The sequence below is a fragment of the Myotis daubentonii genome, chromosome 4, assembly GCF_963259705.1.
Source record: "Myotis daubentonii chromosome 4, mMyoDau2.1, whole genome shotgun sequence".
In the NCBI taxonomy this organism is placed as follows: domain Eukaryota; kingdom Metazoa; phylum Chordata; class Mammalia; order Chiroptera; family Vespertilionidae; genus Myotis; species Myotis daubentonii.
The window spans coordinates 32,630,560-32,649,956 of NC_081843.1; the positions used below are offsets into that span (position 1 = coordinate 32,630,560).

Here is a 19,397-nt window from a genome sequence, read left to right on the forward strand (position 1 = left end):
GTGTGGGGCTGAGGCTCTAACCGCAGGCTGGTGTCTCTATGCAGAAATGTCAGCCGCTCACTACCTGCTTCCCAGGGGACCCTGAATCTTCCTTTCTCGCAAAATCAGACTAGGAATGGGCTCTGGCCAGGTCTGGGGTGGACCTCGAGTCCTCCTCAGAAGGGAACAGGTGCCTGCACTTAGGAGACAGGCTCAGGGCACAGAGTCAGTGTTGGGAACCACACGCCCTGGAGTCTCTCCCCCCCTTGACCTCTGGAAGGTGGAGGGCATGCGCACACTGACCACTGGCTGTGGGCACGGTGGCTTGACAACCACATGGACCTGCTTTGAACCCTGGTTCTTTCATTTCTGTGTGTCCTTTGGCAAGTTAACACTAACAGTGAACCTATTTCTTGGGCCATTGTGTTCCATGACAGCAGGCACTCAGGTTGCTGGGACCACCTGTGCAAGGCTTGGACCACGGGTGGGCTCACACTCTCTGTGGGAACTGTTGGTGGGGAGGTGGGTGGGACTGTGGGATACAGCCTCGGGTCTAGAGCTGGCAGAGCTCAGCCTTTCCTCCGCCAGGGATAGAGCAGAAGGCAAGGCCTCACACAGAAAGAAGCCTGGGAGTCTGTCCCACTGCAGTGCAGCTTCTGACACCAATAGGGCCTTTGGCAAATACCTAATGAATGGGGATCCTGCAAGCAAGTCCTACTCCAAAACCAGGAGCCCCAACTCCTCCCACTGTCTCCCGGGGCTTGCTGTGCCCCGCTCCATTCCCACCTCCCAACTCTTCCTTGCTGAGTGGGCCCAGATGTGGCATGCAGTGGGTTCTTTGAAACTCATCAGCCACCCACCCAAGGTTAATCCAGCAGCAAGCTAGGACCTCAGGGAGTTTTGTGACGATGTTTGAATTTGAAATGAAGTCCAGTAGCGGGGAAATCCTGCCTCTGGATCCAGTCACCAGGGCTGGGCGGCGTTTCCACCTCTCCCCAGCCCCGAGTGCAGGAGTCAGCTGGCGGCATGAGGAGGCCAGGCTGGGATTTGCCAAGGGCTCAGTACCTTTGGCAACTCCAAGGGTATACAGGACAGTAAAGACACCCAGGAACACATAGGTGTGGAGGGGTGGGTCTCCTGTAGACAGGTAGCTAACAGATGTGAAGTGGCCGGTCTTGCATGAAGCACCAGGATCACAATGATGCCACCTGTGGGACTGAAGCCCCTGAGAGCCTGCGAGGCCACACTTGCTTGCCATCTTCTACCAAGGGTTTTTCCTAGAGGATCTAGACTGGTCGCCGTAAGGGAGAGGGCACTTTTAGCCTAAATTGCAGAGCATCAATTCAATAGGCCCTTTTAGGGTTTATCTTGATCTCATGACCTAGGATGTGGGCTGTCTATTCTTTTGCTGCCTCTTGGTGGGTCTGCCCCCACTCTTACTGAAACACGTGGGGACACCCTCACCAGGTCCTCTCGGGCACTGCCCAGGGCATGGTCTTTGATCGCTTTATGGAGCTTGAGGCACTGGAGACTTCAAATGAGCAGCCTTGAGACCACACATGAAGTGGCAGCTACTAAACGCCTGTAAACCACCTGGCTTCTGAGAAGGAAATCTGGCAGGAAACATCTTTGCAAATGGATATTGTATCATAGCTTGCTTTCAGCACTAACTTTTCTGACACTTCCTCAAAACAAAACCAAGAGGTATGCGAGGCTGGGGGTGAGGCAGGGCAGGAGGGGGTGGTAAAGTGACACAAGACCCTATTAATCCTGCTGTGCTTTGTTTTTCTCAGCTCCAGGGGTGAGGAAGACCCTGGGGCAGCCAGGCTGGGCCAGTCCACTCTGGTTTTTTTAAAGTCAACAGGTCATGAGGCTCCTAGGGAGTCATTTCTACAAACCAGCTGCAAGCTGCCTTAAACTGCTCTGGGCCAAGGTTGGCAGCCAGGAGGTGAAGCACAGATAAGTTAATTACCTCTTATCCCATATTGGAGTAAAACAGAAGCCAAACTAGAGGCTGGGAAAGCAACTTCTGGGCGGGGGCAAACAGAAGGATGAACAGCCCCATTTGTGCTCATCCCGCCAGACTCACAGGTCTGAGCAGCACAGTGAAGAGCCCATACACTAGAGTGGCCTACAGGCCATCTCAATTCCTAACATGCCACCCCTCCCCTCCCCCTCCCAAGGACCCGAGGCATCCCTGGGGGAACGGCCCTTCCAAACCCACACTTCCACTGAGGACAAGCTCTGGGCCGTGCGTTCCAGAGATGCCCACTGGTGTGTGGCAATGATCTGCCCACTAACAGTTAAGCCAATCAAGTTCCCGGAATTCTAGTCAGGGGCTGGGGTGCCAAGTGAAACTGGAAAGGCCTGTTCAGTCTTCCTCTCAAGCAGACCTTTCAGTCGTTCCCTGGGGGGAAGAAAGCAGAAACGGAGGCAGGAAGGATGCTCAGAATGACCAACTGCTTCAGGAGGGAACTGCTGCCGGCTGTGAACAGCTGCGTTATGGGAGGACGAGGGCCACAGACCTGGGCTCAAGTCCTGGCCCCCAGCCTGGGAGTGAGGCTGAGGCACACGGAGCACAGTAAACACCATCTCACTTCCTGTGTGCTGGTGATTTAGACCAGTGAGAGACAGGTCTCATGGTGTGCCGGCTGCTGGAAAGGGTAAGCTTATGTGCACTGGGAAGTTCAAGTCTGGGCCGGCTGGGCCACCCACAGAAAGCAGACAGGCTCTCCGCGCTGCCACAGTTGCTCTGCCCCACCCCCGAGGACAGAGGCCGCTCCAGGCAGCTGCTGGAGGTCCAGAGCTTGGGGTGGCGGTTGACAGTATTCAATTAACACCATGTAGGCATTTCCTTGATTTTATAGTTTTTTTCGATGGAAATTCCCTCAAGAAAACTGCTGTCTACAAGCGGAGTTTCAGTTTGGTCACAAAGCCCATGTTCTTAGTCCCTGGTAAAATGTTTAACCTGGACTGTTATGGGATCAGGATGTTCCACAAACACTAAGCACATTGAAATGACTGGCAAGACCTATCTGAACAGGACCTTGCTCTTATGTCTGGTCCTTACTGACTGCACAAAGGTCTTGGGGGCAAGCTTAACCCCCATCCCCGAAGGATCGTCTCGCTTATGGACGCCCCGGCTATTCATTACCCCAGGAGCTGAAGGCTTCATCTTACAGAGGGGGCTCGGGTGGGGGCAGCCAGGGCGACACTGCCACCCCCGTCAGCAAGTGCATGGGGCTGAGACCAGGGCGAACGTTGCCATGCGGGTAAGGAGGCAACCTACCAGGAAACAACACTGTTCTACGGAAGCTAAGATGCCTGACTGGATTGTAGAGGCGGAGACTGAGGAAGACATGTTAAAAGCTTCGGGAGACAGTGAGTTAAGAGAAATGACCTGCCCCCCCAGAGGACAGACTGACGGATGGATGCAACAGCATCCCTTGCCTGAGGCTCAACACTTTCTTGACGGAATTAAACCTGTTTTGTTCAGGGGAGAGACAGAACATTCCTTCAGGAGAGCGTTCCTTGAACCAGTGGTTCTCAACCTTCCTAACGCCGCGACCCTTTAATATAGTTCCTCATGTTGTGGTGACCCCCAATTTCATTGTTACAAATTGAACATAATTAAAACATAGTGATTAATCACAAAAACAATATGTAATTATATATGTTTTCCGATGGTCTTAGGCGACCCCTGTGAAAGGGTCATTCGACCCCCAAAGGGGTCACGACCCACAGGTTGAGAACCACTGCCATAAACGATGGTGTCCTTATGAGCACCTGAGCCTCTGAAGATGAATGCCAACTTAACCCTCATGTGCATTCCACTTACCACCGAACCACACCCACCAGTTTCCCCAGACATACTCATGAAAACACCTTAAAAAGAAATGAATTAGTGTGTGAAAGGCATGAATGGAGTTTATTTATTACCCTATATCTACATTTTAATTTGAGGTAAAATATAAGCAACACATAAAAATGCCTATTTTTGCTACCATGTAATATAATTCTCCATTATGAATATTGTGATAAAGCTAATGAACACTCTATGCCATCACATACTCTAGCTTTTCATATAGCTGGTATTTTACAACTCTTATTGTCTGTGAAATCTTAACACATGAAGACTCTCCAACAAATGGCGCAGAACATCAGCGGGTGCATAATTAGCTTACGACCCCTCACTCCCCACACTGGAGCCTCAAGTTATAAGTAGAATTATAAAATAATGAAGGCAATAAAACCCCTTGAGATTGATCCAAAACTGGAACAGTGTTCCGAAAAAATCCACACCACAATAGGTTACAAGACAGTGAGGCTTTAGTGTCATTTAGCTTGCCCAAACACTCATACCTGGTCTTAAACTTCTGGTACACCATGCACTTTATTTGGGTGAAAAGTAAATGTGGAAGAGGTTCTCTGTATTCCATCTATAAGCCACACGCTGAGATACTCATCTCTTATTGGCTATTAGGTACTCCAGATAGTTGTGTTTTTTTTTTAATTATGATAAAAAACGTATAAACCATGATAGATAGCTTAGGAAAAGGTTTAGTCAAATATACAGATACTAACTGTTCACTTAGTCATTAAGGAGAGCCGTGAACGAAAGGATCATTTAAGTGATTTTTCAAATAGAAAAACTAAAGAACTAATCTATCGTAGGTGTCTTCTTCACTGCAGAAGCTGAGATGTTCCAGTAGGAGATATCTTCACTTGGTTGGAAAATAAACACCATAGCTGAAGGCTCTGCCGAATCCATAAAAAAATCTGGTGAGATTCATCCCTGTCATTTTCCCTGTCGTTTTCCAGCATTGCTGTAAAATCCTTAAAATACATTCCAAAGGAAACCAGCCATTCCAAATCTACAGTCACTCTGCTCTTTAATTCAATTCACAGAACTGCTGAAAAAGTAGACATTTCTATCTAAAAGTAGAAAAAAAGGTTTGTATAGAAGGTATTTCTGTTATACAAGTATATTACACAGCTTGGGGCAGTAACAGGTCCGAAAAGCTCTTCTCACCCACTGATACTTTAAGCTAAAATAGGAGAGAAAACGAACAAGAAAACAGTTAATCTGGTTATAGGAATTAAACATTCACAAACACCATAACTTACTACTTAAATCCATGAGTTGACAGTACGGGGCAGACCCCATGAGAAAGAATCTATAAAAAGCACACGGCCAGGTGCAGATGGGGACTGGTAAGCTGTCCTGGGACTATCACCGAGATTCAACAGACGTGTGAACCAAGTTTTGCTGATTCCTGGTCCAGGCTGTCCCTCCTGCCACTAACCTGGCTAAGTTTAAGAAGTCTGGAATAATAGGGTCAGGCTTGTAACTTAACTATGTAAGATGCACAATGAACTGTGCAGCTCAGCCAGACTGCGAATACTATCATTATGATTAGGGGGAAAGTCAGTGAAGTGATACTAACTCAGTGAATTCCAATGTGAGGACAAGATTTACCCTGTGAATTAAATAAAACATTTTCCTTTTAAGGCAATAGTGCATTTATGCCTTTGACTGACAGATATATTGATCCAAGGAAAAATCCTACTTGAATCTTTTAGCTAAAAACAACCCCTTATGGCTTACACTTGGCCCCTGAAGGTGGGGCCACATTTATGGCTGAAGCAGGGAAAACACACTGGCTTATAAATATGCAGGTGGGCTCAGAGGGTCATTATACACATCCTGGACACAGAAGCCAAGTTACCCTAGGAGGGAAGAGGTCTACCACGTAGGGTCTGGTTCTTGCTTGATCTGAGAGCTTCCATCAGTCTCCTTTATTTCTATCAAGAAAACAAAAGGGAACTGTTTAATAGCACCATTAATGCAAATCTGCTCAATTATATATCCACGCATACCAAACTATTTACTAACATAATTCAACAGGAATAATAAGATACTAAAAATAATTACATTTTCAGAGATAACAATGTTTTCCTAGCTATAAGTTCTAAATTTTGCTACTTACATATTCAAAGCAACAAACATCTTAATTACATATATATGTAAATGACCTATACTATCCAGGTTATGTAGCAGTCAGTCATTCTATGGTTTCAGAATTCATTAACCCTTTGCGGTCGTATTAAATTTGGACAGGGGTGTCGTACTGGTCGGAATTAATTTCCATTGAAAGAGCAGTGATACATAACATGCAAGATTATGAAGGATAAACAAGATTTATTAATTCTTTTTTGAACATTAGATGTATGTTTAGACAATAATGTGTTTCAATAACATGTTTTTATATAAAAATTATATTTTATATTTCTCCATTGTGTGGTATCTTTGAAAGCAGTCTCCAATATGCAGTCCTGGTTTTCGACTACATGTATCGCAAAAATAATTAGTTTGGCGTCTTCCGCCCTTAATCTTTCTGTTCGAACATACAGAGCAATCTTTACTTTTCACACCTTCACAGTGTCGCAATATATGCAGTTTCCCATTAAGCCTTTCATCTTTATCTGAGGCCGATGGTCTTCCTGCCAAAATAAAACTCTTCATCGTTACTTTCAGATTCGCAGTACACTTCTTTCGGTAACTTTCTTTTTGCCATTTGGAGTATTATTTTGAATATCTTAACAAGCGAGAATGCCTAATTACAGTTAAACGTAATTTGTAAAGCTTTATTTGAAATTCTGCGAAGTATCTCCGAAGCTTGTCGATTTCTTCACTCTCAAAAGGCGACTGACTCGCCACGGTGTTTTGCATGGCGAGTGTGGAAGACCGCGTTTGCTTATATTGAGTTTCGATATCTCCAATTTGTTGGGGCAATGTTTTGATTCGTGACAGGGTCACTTAGACACTTAAGAGCTTTCAGAGAAATTATGAACTGATACATGAAATGAATAGAGTTAAGATTCATACGGTTCCTTGCTGTGGTGGCTGAGAGCAGACATACGACCGAAAAGCTTTGGTGGCTGAGAGTAGACAAACGATCGCAAAGGGTTAAGAGTCATTTGGGGGAGCTCTGGCTGGTCTGCTCAGTGGTTAGAGCACCAGCCAACAGACCAAAGGGTCTCTCCCTCTCTCTTAAAAAAAAAAAAAAAAAATCGAAGGGAAAAATGTCCTTAGGTGAGAATAATAATAATAAAAAGTCATTTGGGGGAGATGGAACAAAATAACGCATGAGTCAACTCTGAATACAATGTTTTTGGGTATAAACTACAAATCCAATACACCCAGAAACAAAAGAACCAAACCAACACAGTTCTAGTTTTTAAAAGCTGTAAAAACACAATTAATCCTTTGTTCTAATAAAAGTCTTAAGGAACTTCAGATTTTACCTTCTGTTGCAGGAACCTCCAACTGGCTTGGCTCAGCTGATTCTGAAAAGAAACACATGTAGCTTTACTGTAACATTGTCCAAAAGTTGCTTTCAATTATTTGAAGAGACCAGAGGGGGAAAAAGGAGAGAAAGCTCTCCAGCAGTGTACTCGAATCACAAGGCTAGAATAAAACAACAGCCATAGACTTTTGGGATTAAACACACAATTACTCAACTAGACTCTCAAAAATCTACTTTTATGAAATGTGTTTGTTAGCTTGCATAACCGAAGTCTTAAATAACAATCTTAATTAGCACAGCTCTAAAATGAAAGTAAGAAGTTCCATTTTTGTCTCCCTGCCCTTTCTTCTATGAGTTCCCTTTTAATAAAAAGCCTTTTATTACTTTCAATGAATCACAGTAGCAGGTCTAAACACTAGTTTCGAAGGAACTTTTAAAACCACAATACACGTATTTCCACCCAATACAATTTGGCTTACAATTACCATTATAAACAAATGGCATGAAGAATAAATTTAAAAAGACAACCTTCTCACTGAAAAATTGTATTCTATGCCATGGATCTCAGGGTTCCTGACCTTAGACCTTCCCTGAGACAGTGGGATCAAATGGCATGTGGTCCACAGTTCTCAATTAGGATCTACAGACTGAGCTTACACAGGCTTCCAAACAAGAGTCAAAGAAACAAGTCTGGGTGCAAGTATACCTGGGTGTGCTGCGTAACTGACTCTTTAAAGTTACACAGGCATAAGCATGTGAGGCCACACAATTTTATTTGATCTGTTTTACTAAAAAGGTAGGAATATTTCTGTTTATTACCCTCTTTAATTTACCTTGTATCACTGGGCCTTCTGACTCACTCTGATCAACCAACTCTGAAAACAAAGCAAATTCATTTAATAATGTGATGGCACATTGTTACATCTGACAAGCATTTTTATATACATTCTATATTTTGATGCTCTAATTTTGCCATAATGGGCACTATTTTCCTTATGACAAGAAGGGAACAAACATTAAGAGTTCTGGTATGTCCCATAAATAACTAACTCATAGTAATCACCACAAAATTCTATTATAGACATGTGCAGGATGAGAACAAAATTAAACATTTTAACATAAAGTAAAAGGACAGAAAAAATGAAAACACAATGTTCTTTGAAACTTATACAAAAGACAGGGGAATTGAGATTAATTTAAAAAGAAAAGAAAAGATGCCCTAGCTGGTTTGGCTCAGTGGATAGACCGTCGGCCTCGGACTGAAGGGTCCCGGGTTCGATTCCAGTCGAGGGCACATGCACGGATTGTGGGCTCAATCCCCAGTAGGGGTGTGCAGGAGGCAGCTGATCAATGATTCTCTCTCATCACTGATGTTTCTACCTCTCTCTTCCTCTCTGAATTCAATAAAAAGGAAAAATAATTATCATGGGATTTCTTTAAATAATAAAGTTTCCTGGTGTGATTAAAGCTGAATGTCCCAAAGATTATTTAAAATCTATGAAGCAAGATATACTTCTCTTTTATACTGACATTACCAGATATTAACATACTTGACCATGATAGTGTGTAAACTAAAACAGAATCTATAAAAAAAGAACTTATGGATTGGGAGTATAAGCAAATGAATAAACTTTATGATAAATCAAAACTCAAAAGTTTGGAAGCAGAAGAGATGTAACCAAATCAATGATGCTGAAGAGTGAAAGCCAGAGGACAGGGTCAATAGAGTGACGCAGGATGGAATGGCAGGGGACATCTCTCAGGTCAGGGGGGCAAACCAACTACTCACAAGGCTGCCATTTAATGGTCACTGACAAATCCTGAACATGAAACTGAAGTCTTACACTTTCCTAAAGAATAAACTATAGAACTGAATGGATTTTTAAAAAATTAGAATAATACTGCTAATTGGAAAAGACTGAAATGCCAAAGGTATTAGAAAAGGATCATTCTCACAAAATTTTTAATAAAAAGTTAACAGAACGAAAAATAAATAAAAATTAAAAAGTTACTAGAACACAAAATATGCAAGCACAATTAAGTTTTGCTAAAAAAAAAAAAAAAAAAAAAAAAAAAAAAGGGCGGGGGGCTATTTAAAATATGAACACCAGAGAAATGGAAGAACACGTACATGTTCACACACTAGTATTTGAGAGCCCAATGTCTACCAGACACTGCTTAATATTAATAGAAGCAAGCTAAATCAGATTAAAAAGACCCACTTATTCAAGCACAGTAATTATATAACAATAAGTAGAAGTAATAAAAATAACAACTACAGACTGTATTTACTGAGGACATACTGTAAGGCCAGGCACTGTTCTGGGCAAGGGGTCCACAACTTCTTCATAAAGAGCCAGTTAGTAAATATTTTAGACTTTTCAGGTCACATAGTCTCTGTTGCAAATTCTGTCAACTATGCCATAAACAAATTAGCCTGGCAGTGTTTTAATAAAACTTTATTTACAAACATGGGCCATAGATCTATGCCATGGATCTCATATATAATGAGTCATTTAAAATGTTCTAAAACTCTCAAAGTGAGTACTAATATTATTACCATTTTATGAATGAATAAACTGAGATTTTAAAAAGTTAAGCAAACTTGCTCAATATTATATCTAGAAAGTACCTGGTGCTTTAACACTGTGGGCTAAATTAACAATGACTTTGCATGGTTACTGCTATGGGTGTAGTAAAATTTTACATTCTTGTGAGCTAAATATGTGGGCACACACAGCCACACCCTCTCATATTCCAAAAAAGAAAAGATCAAAGACTTCACGAAATACTCACGGTTATTAATCACAAGTCCTGGAAACGGTCTAAAGAAACAAATAAATTATACAACAGTTTAACGTTACAAGAATTACAGGTACACACAGCTTATACAACTAATTTTTAAACCATGTCACTTATGTGCTAGAATGAGAAATGTTGTCTGTAACTTTTTAATCTTATATACTTTTTGATCAGTCAATTGTTAGATATACAGGGTGTCCCCCCAAAAATGTATACACTTTGCATAAAATCAGTATTTATTAACATAGTTCATTTTCAAAATTAAGTGAGTTATCAGCTGTTAAAGTATATACATTTTTGGAGACACCCTATATATAGATGAATAGTTAAAATAGAACATTAGGAAATGTTACAGTAAAGATGGTAGAAAACAAAAAAAAGGGAAAAGAGTAATTCTAATGAAACAATCCAATGGAAGAAGGCGTTTTCGTATATCCCGGGGAATGGCATGGAAAATAAACATTGGTTAAGTGGGACAAAAACATGGAAATTGTAAGGAAAGGTATTGGGAGAAGACGAGTGGGTGAGAAAAAGCTTTGGAAGGTAATGCTTTCAGCTATTTCTCAGCGTTAGTCCTAAGCCATGTACACTAGAGACCGTGGGAGCTTGACAATGAACTGACTGGGGTAGATTTAGTGATGGCTAAGTTTTTGTGAGTTGAAAGAAGAATAAAACACCTTGGGACTTTTAAGTAGATGGATGGACAAGAGGACATTTGTTGTACACTTACCGTGACAAGCACATATTAATAATGTAATTCTCATAATGCTGTTAGAGGGTAGGTATAATCATCATTCCTGCTTTGTAGATAAGGAGCTGATGTTCTCAAAGGGAACAATTACAATCTCACCCCTTGCCTTACCTCCAGAGAATGAAGAATCAACTCAGGGAGGAGAAAATCTAATAGTACAATAACTAAAGTATTTTATTTGTTCATTACATGGTAGACTTGATTCTATTACTACATATGACTATGTTTTGGATGCAGATACATTCATTCTTATGAGCAAACAGGTAACTCTCACTTACCTAATGACTGTGAATTTAATGAACTCAGCTGAATCTAGAATTCTTCTCATGGAGCTAATTTCCAGGTAACTGGGGGCTTTGAATGACACTCCAGGAGGCATGCCATCAACCACCACACAGCCAGGGTTAATTGTGATTTTCCTGTAGGGAACTTTCACAGGGAAACCCATACCAATGGCTTCTCCTGTAGTGACAGAAACAGCATAAAAGCATAGATTAACATACCACCTTAGTGAATGTTTAAAAAGCACATGACCAACATTAATTTTAAAGACAGTCTCCACTATTAACTAAGGTCTTTGTACATTTCAAACAACCACATATAAACCTTAATTTTATTCACTTTAATATTGACCATCTATATTAATAATAGACATATATAAATTGACCATCTCTCCGTGATGCCCATAGCCAAGCAGGAGTGAGTATGCAAATTAACTCAACAAAAATGGCAGGCCTATGGGCAGCACGCATGCACGCAGGCTCCAAACGGCCAGATGGGACACCTGCCTACCTGCTGTGTAGCCGGGGCGACATGGCAGGCGTCCCCGGGACCCCGCTCGCTCTGAACCTGTGGCCAGTGCACACGCGCACCGAGCGGTTGGGGCCCTGGGGACGCCACTGGAGTGTCCAGTCCTGTCAGCCCAGCCTGGGGGCGGCTGGAGTTCCCAGTCCTTTTGGTTTCTGCAGCCCCTGGACTGGAAGTGGAAACCAAGAGTGCAGGGAGCACCAGGAATTCTGGGAATCATAGTTCTGGTGGCAGCCCCTGGACCAGAAGTGGAAGCCCAGAGTGTGGGGAGCACCAGGAATGCTGGGAGTCGTAGTTCTGGTGGCAGACGTGTTGCAGGATCTCCTAGACACTAGAGAAAAGTGAGCCTGGAGCAAGTTACTGTTGCAGGTGGGCGATGGAGGGAAAGCAAAGGTGAGAGACATTAAGTAAAGCCAGAATGTTGAGGAAAAATTAAAAGGAAGATATCCTGCAACTTCTAGGAAATCTCTACCAATGGAGCAAAGAAAAGAAAAAGACCTCTATTATTCTGTGAGCACCAAACCAAACTGGGTTGTGGTCTCAGACAATTCTCTCTTATGATTGCAAAGACAGACAGAAACTCCTGGATTGGAGAGGGCTCCCCTGAGGGCTCCCAGATTGGAGAGGGTGCAGGTCGGGCTGAGGGACCTACCCCCTGTGCATGAATTTCGTGCACCGGGCCCCTAGTTATCAATAATATAATACATTTAATGTTTTCTTACTAAAGGACTTTAGCAAAACCAAAATACTTATTTTATAACTTTATTTCCTTTTATATAAGATTATAATAATCTGAGCATAATTTACTGTTCTGTTTTTAAAGACATTTATTTTATTTTTTCCAATTTCATTTGATATTCTCAATCATAATTCACTGAGTACTATTTATGTTTGTTTTCTAGGGCTTTTATAACAAAACTAGAGGCCCTGTGCACAAAAATTCATGCACAGCGGGGTTCCTATGCCTGGCCAGGGATCAGGGCTGGCCAGGGCCTTCCTTGGTTCCACGCTGCCCCCTGCTGGTCAGCGCATGTCATAGCGAGCAGCCGAACTCCTGGTCTGTCAAACTCCTGAGGGGACAATTTGTATATTAGCCCTTTATTATACAGGATATCACAGACTGGGTGGCCTAAACCAGATATATTCATTTTTTTCACAAGTTTGATGTTTGAAGTCCAAGATCAAGGTGCCAGCATGGTTGTTTTTGCTGTTTCTTATTGAAACAAAATTTCCTTGCTTGTTGCAAGCTGTACTATGCAAATGAAACTTACCAAATTTGCGACTGAAGAGGTCATTAACTTGTTCTCTTAGCTGTCTAGCTTTTTCAACTTTTGAAAGTCTTTCATTATCATCATCTAAAAAAAGTTAAAAAAAAAACTCATAATACTTTAATAATACAATTTTAATTCCAAGTAAATGTTTAGGTTCTCTTTGTAACTCACTTTGTTTTTTGAATATTCAAGTAATTTAAACTAATCAAGATTGAAATGATTTACATAAAAATGATTTAACAATAAAACCAAATTGAAAATACTTTATTCCTGTTATCAAGAAGTTTACCTGTTATTTCATACAAATTTATTTATTATTATTATTTTTTATTAATCCTCACCCAAATATATTTTTTAATTGATTTTTAGAGAGTTGAAGAAAGGGGAAGAGAGTGGGAGAGAAGGGGAGGGCGAGAAAGATGAACGCTGATGTGAGAGAGATACATCTATTGTAGTGGTTCTCAACCTTCTGGCCCTTTAAATACAGTTCCTCATGTTGTGACTCAACCATAAAATTATTTTCGCTGCTACTTTATATAGCAACGAAATGTTGTTACTGTTATGAATCGTAATGTAAATATCTGATATGCAGGATGGTCTTAGGCGACCCCTGTGAAAGGGTCATTTGACGGCCAAAGGGGTCGCGACCCACAGGTTGAGAACCACTGATCTATTAGTTGCTTCCCAAATGTGCCCCAGTCCTGCAACCCAGGTATCTGCCCTTGACCAGGAATCAAGCCTGTGACCCTTTGGTCTGTGGGCTGATGCTCTCACCACTGAGAAACACTGGCCATAGCTAAACAGATTTTTTAAAACAAGACACTAGGTATCTGGGTGGTCACCAGGTTTTAGCTCACACCAAGTACAATGAACTGCCTACAGTTACTTAGCAAAAAAACTGAGAAGATGATGTATTTGGTTAATTTCTGCGAGGTATGGGAAGGAGAACACACAATGTGCCTTACACTCAATATCCCCAGTAATCCATATCCTGAAAGTGAAAAAACTGAAAAGGAAACCACCCCATAAACTATGATAAAGGCAGAGAAATCATACCTGGAATTGTCACCTGAATGATGTTAAGATCTTCAACACCAGATGCAGTAGTATTAACATTAGGCGATGAATTTATTTTTCCTTAAAATTACAACAGATATAAAATAATTAAATCTTCTCTAATAATCTCTACATATAAAAGCCCAAGTGACTATTATGACCAGTCAACCGAACGATCGGTTGCTATGACACACCCTGACCACCAGGGGACAGACGCTCAACACAGGAGCTGCCCCCCGGTGGTCAGTGCACTCCCATAGTCAACCTCCTGCAGCCCTTTTCCCTTCCCCCCACAGCCCTGATTGGCCCCAATCGCCAGCCAGGCCAAGGGATTCCACCTGTGCACGATTCGTGCACCGGGCCTCTAGTGTGTTATAATTCAGACTACGCAAAATAGTATCTTAACCCAACTTTTGTTTAAGGTTTGTTCCTTTTTCATGGAATGTTTTGTCATTTTGCGATAGTAAGCTTCCCAAAAGGCTTTTTACTTTTTTCTCTTCCTTGTTAAGCTTAGGATAGCAGACACATAGAGATTCTCAATTATTAAAGAACTAAAAACCATAAACTAGTCACAATTCTAATTTTGTAGGGTTTTTTCTTTTTCCTTTCTTTTATTATTTTTTCTACAACCCCCAATTTTGAATGAGCTTTCCTGCTTTTAGCTCAATAGTTGGTCTTTAAAAATTTTTTAAAATCACTGCTGCAAAATAAATTTCCAATCACATGTTTTCTGTAGCAACAACTTACTTGGAGGGCTCTTAGAGGAGGAGGTGCTCTCCTTAATTGCTGTCTCAAACATTTCAGGCCTAAAAACAAAAAAAGAGAAAAAACATTTGTTAATTATCCAATAATAAAACATTAAAAATTAAACATGTAAAAGATTTTAAAACCAGTAATTCTCTGTAAATATATACTAGGTTCTTAGTAATGGAAAAACAGAAAAAGCTAGATTATCTAAAGGAACACATGCAAAAAGACTAATAATAATTGTGATTATAACATCCATCCAGCCCTATCTACTTTCAATAGCTTCTTCTTCCTGTGATTTCAAGATAACCTGGAGAGATTCAGCGTTAGACTTGAGAATGGGAACAGGAAATGCCCTTTATGAAGGTACCATGGAAAGGTAAGACAGGCTGTGAAAACTTGAGCAAAAGAGTCTTTCTTCTTAGGAAGCCAAAGAGGAGCCATACCTCCAACAAACTTGGATGTAAGTACAAAAGGTGACCATTATGTTGGCAATGTCAGCTTTGATTATGTGACAGCATCTCTGGGCGACTCAAAAGTAAGCGCTAATAAACAAAACCTAAAATTCATTTCAAATAATTCTTGAGCATCATTATGTATTTTCTAATTTTAACTATTCCCATCGGTTTCAATTATGCTACAAGATCTCCAAGCCAAGAGGAGAGAAATTTAAAATACTGTGTATGTTGGAGAAATAAAATGGTTTTATAAAACTGAATCACTGCTTAAATTCTAGCTGCATCAACCATTAAAAATACAACTGTGGGTAGATTTAACAAAATAAAATTGTTATCCCTCTGATGAATTAGAGCCCTCCTTCCCTCTTTTAACAAATTATGAAAAATTTTAAACGTATAAAAAAGTATAGCTTAAAGAGCTTCGTTGACACTAAGGCTAAAATGGCCCTATTACAAAGGTGAACCCATGAACCACCTCTCAATGTCGAACAGTATCAACTCATGGCCAATCTCATTTCCTTACTTTTTAATAATGAACTTAATTTTGGCTTTGTTTCTGAGTATCTTCTCCAGCCTTGGAATGCCAAAAGTAGATGGTCGTCGGAATGGCACACCCTCAGGTAAGCCTTCTACATAAAAGTCTTCTGGGAAAGACTCAAATAATGCAAATGGCACTTTCACAGCTTGTTTAAGGCCCAGAGCTTCACCTACAAAACACACATATATTTCTTACATTTATAACTTAAAAATGCATTTTAAATTACATTTTGTGATAACAAAAATTACATTTTAAAAAATTCTCGATGCTCAGATTAAGTGGGAGAAATTATGAAATTCATGCCTGCAAGACCCACATACTTCCAATAACAAACAACATAATTTAAATGTTGCACATTTTACTCTGCTTACATTCTTCAATTTTTGTTGTTATTAATCCTCACTCAAGGATATTTTTTTCCCATTGTTTTTCAGAGAGAGTGAAAGGGACAGAAGCAATGAAGAGAAGAGAGAGAGAAACTTCAATGTGAGAGACACATCAACTGGTTGCCACCAGGGACGACCGGGGAATGGGATTGAACCTGCAACCCAGGTACCTGCCCTTGAATAGGAACTGAACCAGCGACTATATTTGCGTGGGCTGATGCTCTAACCACCGAACCACATGGGCCAGGGCACATTCTTCTATTGCTAAAAAGGTGCTTTATATTTTAATAATAATGTTTCAAAATAAACTTACCACATTTTTCATTGAAAAGATTTTCAACTTTTTGTTTTAGATCTGTGATTTTGGCATTCCAGGCCTCTGTACATAAAAAAAACCAAGATAGTAAATTTGTTGATAATATTTACCAATATACTTCCATGGTCAGGGATTTATTTTATTGTACATCTTTAAGTACAAAATAAGAAAATACATAGGTTGTTAACACAGTCATGGTTTGACAACTACTCTAATCCTGACACATTATTTAACTGTTTTATTATATCATTGATCTGTTGGCTACCAATAAATGACATATGCTAAAGCAAATATAAAACAAATAAAGCCCCCAAACCTCCCAAAAGACAATTATAGTATCTACTATGTATCAGGTATAATTCTACCCTGTAAAATGATTTCATATTTATAATCCTCATTATAACCCAATGAGCCAGGAAGTAATGTTATCCCCATTTACAAATAAGGAAACTGAGGCACAGAAAAGTTCAGCAGCTTACCCAAGGTTACAGAATTATATAGTACTGGCAGCAGACTGAACAAGCTGTCTGACTACAATCTGTGCCTTTAAGTACTAATTAATAATATAGTAATAAAAATAAAAATTCCCCTAGTAAAATAAAGCATTTTTGTAAATTCCTTTTATTTAAAATGACAAAAATCAAGAATAATAATCCATATTTACCAAAGGAAAACTCTCTCCCTCGAGGCTTAAAGGGAACATTAGAGCCATTTGTCTGAGTAGGGGTTCGAACAGCTGAAGTCTGAGGGCTGTTGTTATTAGGGCCTAAAGAAGAATGAAAAAACAACAACATAATAAACACACATATTTAATCATGCTACTGAAGTCTAGCCTGTACTGGAATACAAAGTTAGGTCTGAATACAAAGTTAGTATATAAGCACCCTGCAATGAAAACAGGCACTGCTGCTAGTTGCACAGACTCCCACCCATTTTTCTATTTCTATCCTGACAATTAGGCATTCTCCCCAAAACAGAATTAGCTTTCTGGCTCATCTTAGTTACATTCAATTCACTTAATGCTTCATCATGCCCTCTTGGAAACATGTAATTTTTGGTTACCTATGTTTGCTTATATGTTTTCCTTTCAACCCTTGAACACAAGCACAACTTTAGGTACAACTGTCTTATCTTCACTATTAAGTTTTCCCTTGGATTCTCTAACTGACCATTCTTTGAATTCTTAGCACAACTTAGAAACAATCAGTTGTTTTCCATTAAATAAAAATGACTGTTAGTTTCAGTTATTCTTATAAACCCCAGCCCCGAACTCTTTTTTGTGTTGGGTCAGCTAGTGATTAAACTGGAGTGGGGAACCTTGTTTTCTGCCAAGGGCCATCTGGATATTTGTCCGACATTTGTGGGCCACACAAAATTATCAACCTAAAAGTTAGCTTGCTAGTGGTTAAATAATGTTTATTTTTAATTACATGTTAAAGAAACAAATTTAAATGTTTGTGTGGCCAAAAAAAAAAGTAAAGTAAGTTTATGTAGAATGTTTGTTAATGGTGCTTATTTTTAAAATGTAATTCAAGTTTACAGTGTTACTTAATGCTGCTTTAGAGAATTTTTTTCCTTTCTTTCTTTAGAAAATTTAATAGAAAAACATGGCTAGACTACATCTACATCCCAAAGAGCCTTTTAGAACTTCACAGTGTATGATGAGAAATTTTATGATTTTCCATCAAGTTGAGCAATTGACTTTTATGGTCCAAATAATGAACCTGTTATTAACAAACTAGAGGCCCAGGGCATGAGTTTGTGTATGGGTGGGGTCCCTAGGCCTGGCCAGTGATGGGAAATGGGGGGAGGGTAGAAGGGGGGGGCCAGCCAGCTGGGAGGAGGGGCCACAGGAGGTTGCCTGGCTGTGGGAGAGCATTGACCACCAGGGGGCAGCTCCTACATTGACAGTCTGCCCCCCAGTGGTCAGTGCGCGTCATAGAAACTGGTCGACTGGTGGTTTGGGCTTTTAAATATATAGATGACTGAGTTAACTGTGGGACTTCTCATTAAAGTACATCATTGCAACTATCAGTTGGAGAATATATAGTAAAAATTTCAGACAGTATACAAGTATTAGAAACTAAATGTTTTTATTTGTACTAATAGAGGCCCAGTGCATGAAATTTGTGCACTGGTGTGTGTGTGTGTGTGTGTGTGTGTGTGTGTGTGTGTGTGTGTCCTTCAACCCAGCCTGCACCCTCTGCACCCTCTCCAATCTGGGACCCCTCGGGGCAGTCAGACGTCCCTCTCACAATCCAGGACCACTGGCTCCTAACCGCTCACCTGCCTGCCTGCCCCTAACTGCTTCTGCCTGCCAGCCTGGTCACCCTCTAACCACTCTCCTGCCAGCCTGGCAGACACCTAACTGCTCCCCTGCCAGCCCGATCGCCCCCAACTGCCTTCCCCTGCTGGCCCGGTCACCCCCAACTGCCCTCCCCTGCAGGCCCGGTCACCCCTAACTGCCCTCCCTTGCCGGAGTCCATTCATTGTCTTTACTAGCTGAGTTTGGACAGAGACCCCCCAGAAAAGGCTAGTAGCCTTTGAAGTTCTAGTGAAGGGTCGGAACTGTGAGCGGCCCGGTTAATTTGAGTGATGATAGTTGAAGCATCTCCACCTTAGTTCACGTAATTCCTTGGGTGCTTATGTAGATCTTTGCTGATTGTTGTTGATCAGATACTCCTGGAGATCTGTTGATGAGCTAATCAGAAAATTGTCTGCTGATGTGTGTCATTAAAACCTCCTTACCCTAAGGGCTACTCCAGATGAATAAAAGCTTGGTGAGACCTGAGCACGGCGGAGGAAGTCTTTCCGGACTTGCCCGCCTGGTCCCCCGGTATTGCAAAATTATCTTGTGTCTCTTTCTTTCATTTGTTGTGCGGCTCTTCTTTCAGATACCGAACCCTACTCCACGCGGGTCATGGAAGGAATCACTCAGCACTCCCTGCAGGCCTGGTCACCCCCAACTGCCCTCCC

General features: G+C 41.1%; 1 protein-coding gene across 7 annotated transcripts in view; it reads right to left on the reverse strand.

Moving 5' to 3' along the window:
* Positions 1 to 3,888: 3,888 nt before the first annotated feature.
* The window catches only part of GTF2I (general transcription factor IIi), a 128,226-nt gene continuing 112,717 nt past the window's right edge, over positions 3,889 to 19,397 (reverse strand). For all 7 annotated transcript variants that reach the window (XM_059693424.1, XM_059693423.1, XM_059693428.1 and 4 more), the window contains 12 exons: positions 17,086 to 17,187; positions 16,419 to 16,484; positions 15,705 to 15,888; positions 14,724 to 14,782; positions 13,977 to 14,057; positions 12,921 to 13,004; positions 11,121 to 11,304; positions 10,086 to 10,114; positions 8,123 to 8,164; positions 7,288 to 7,329; positions 5,709 to 5,784; positions 3,889 to 5,027 (listed from right to left, as the gene is read on the reverse strand). In XM_059693424.1, coding sequence (XP_059549407.1) covers positions 5,726 to 5,784; positions 7,288 to 7,329; positions 8,123 to 8,164; positions 10,086 to 10,114; positions 11,121 to 11,304; positions 12,921 to 13,004; positions 13,977 to 14,057; positions 14,724 to 14,782; positions 15,705 to 15,888; positions 16,419 to 16,484; positions 17,086 to 17,187 — 932 coding nt within the window. In that variant the 3' untranslated portion in view covers positions 3,889 to 5,027; positions 5,709 to 5,725. The remainder of the gene's footprint in view (positions 5,028 to 5,708; positions 5,785 to 7,287; positions 7,330 to 8,122; positions 8,165 to 10,085; positions 10,115 to 11,120; positions 11,305 to 12,920; positions 13,005 to 13,976; positions 14,058 to 14,723; positions 14,783 to 15,704; positions 15,889 to 16,418; positions 16,485 to 17,085; positions 17,188 to 19,397) is intronic.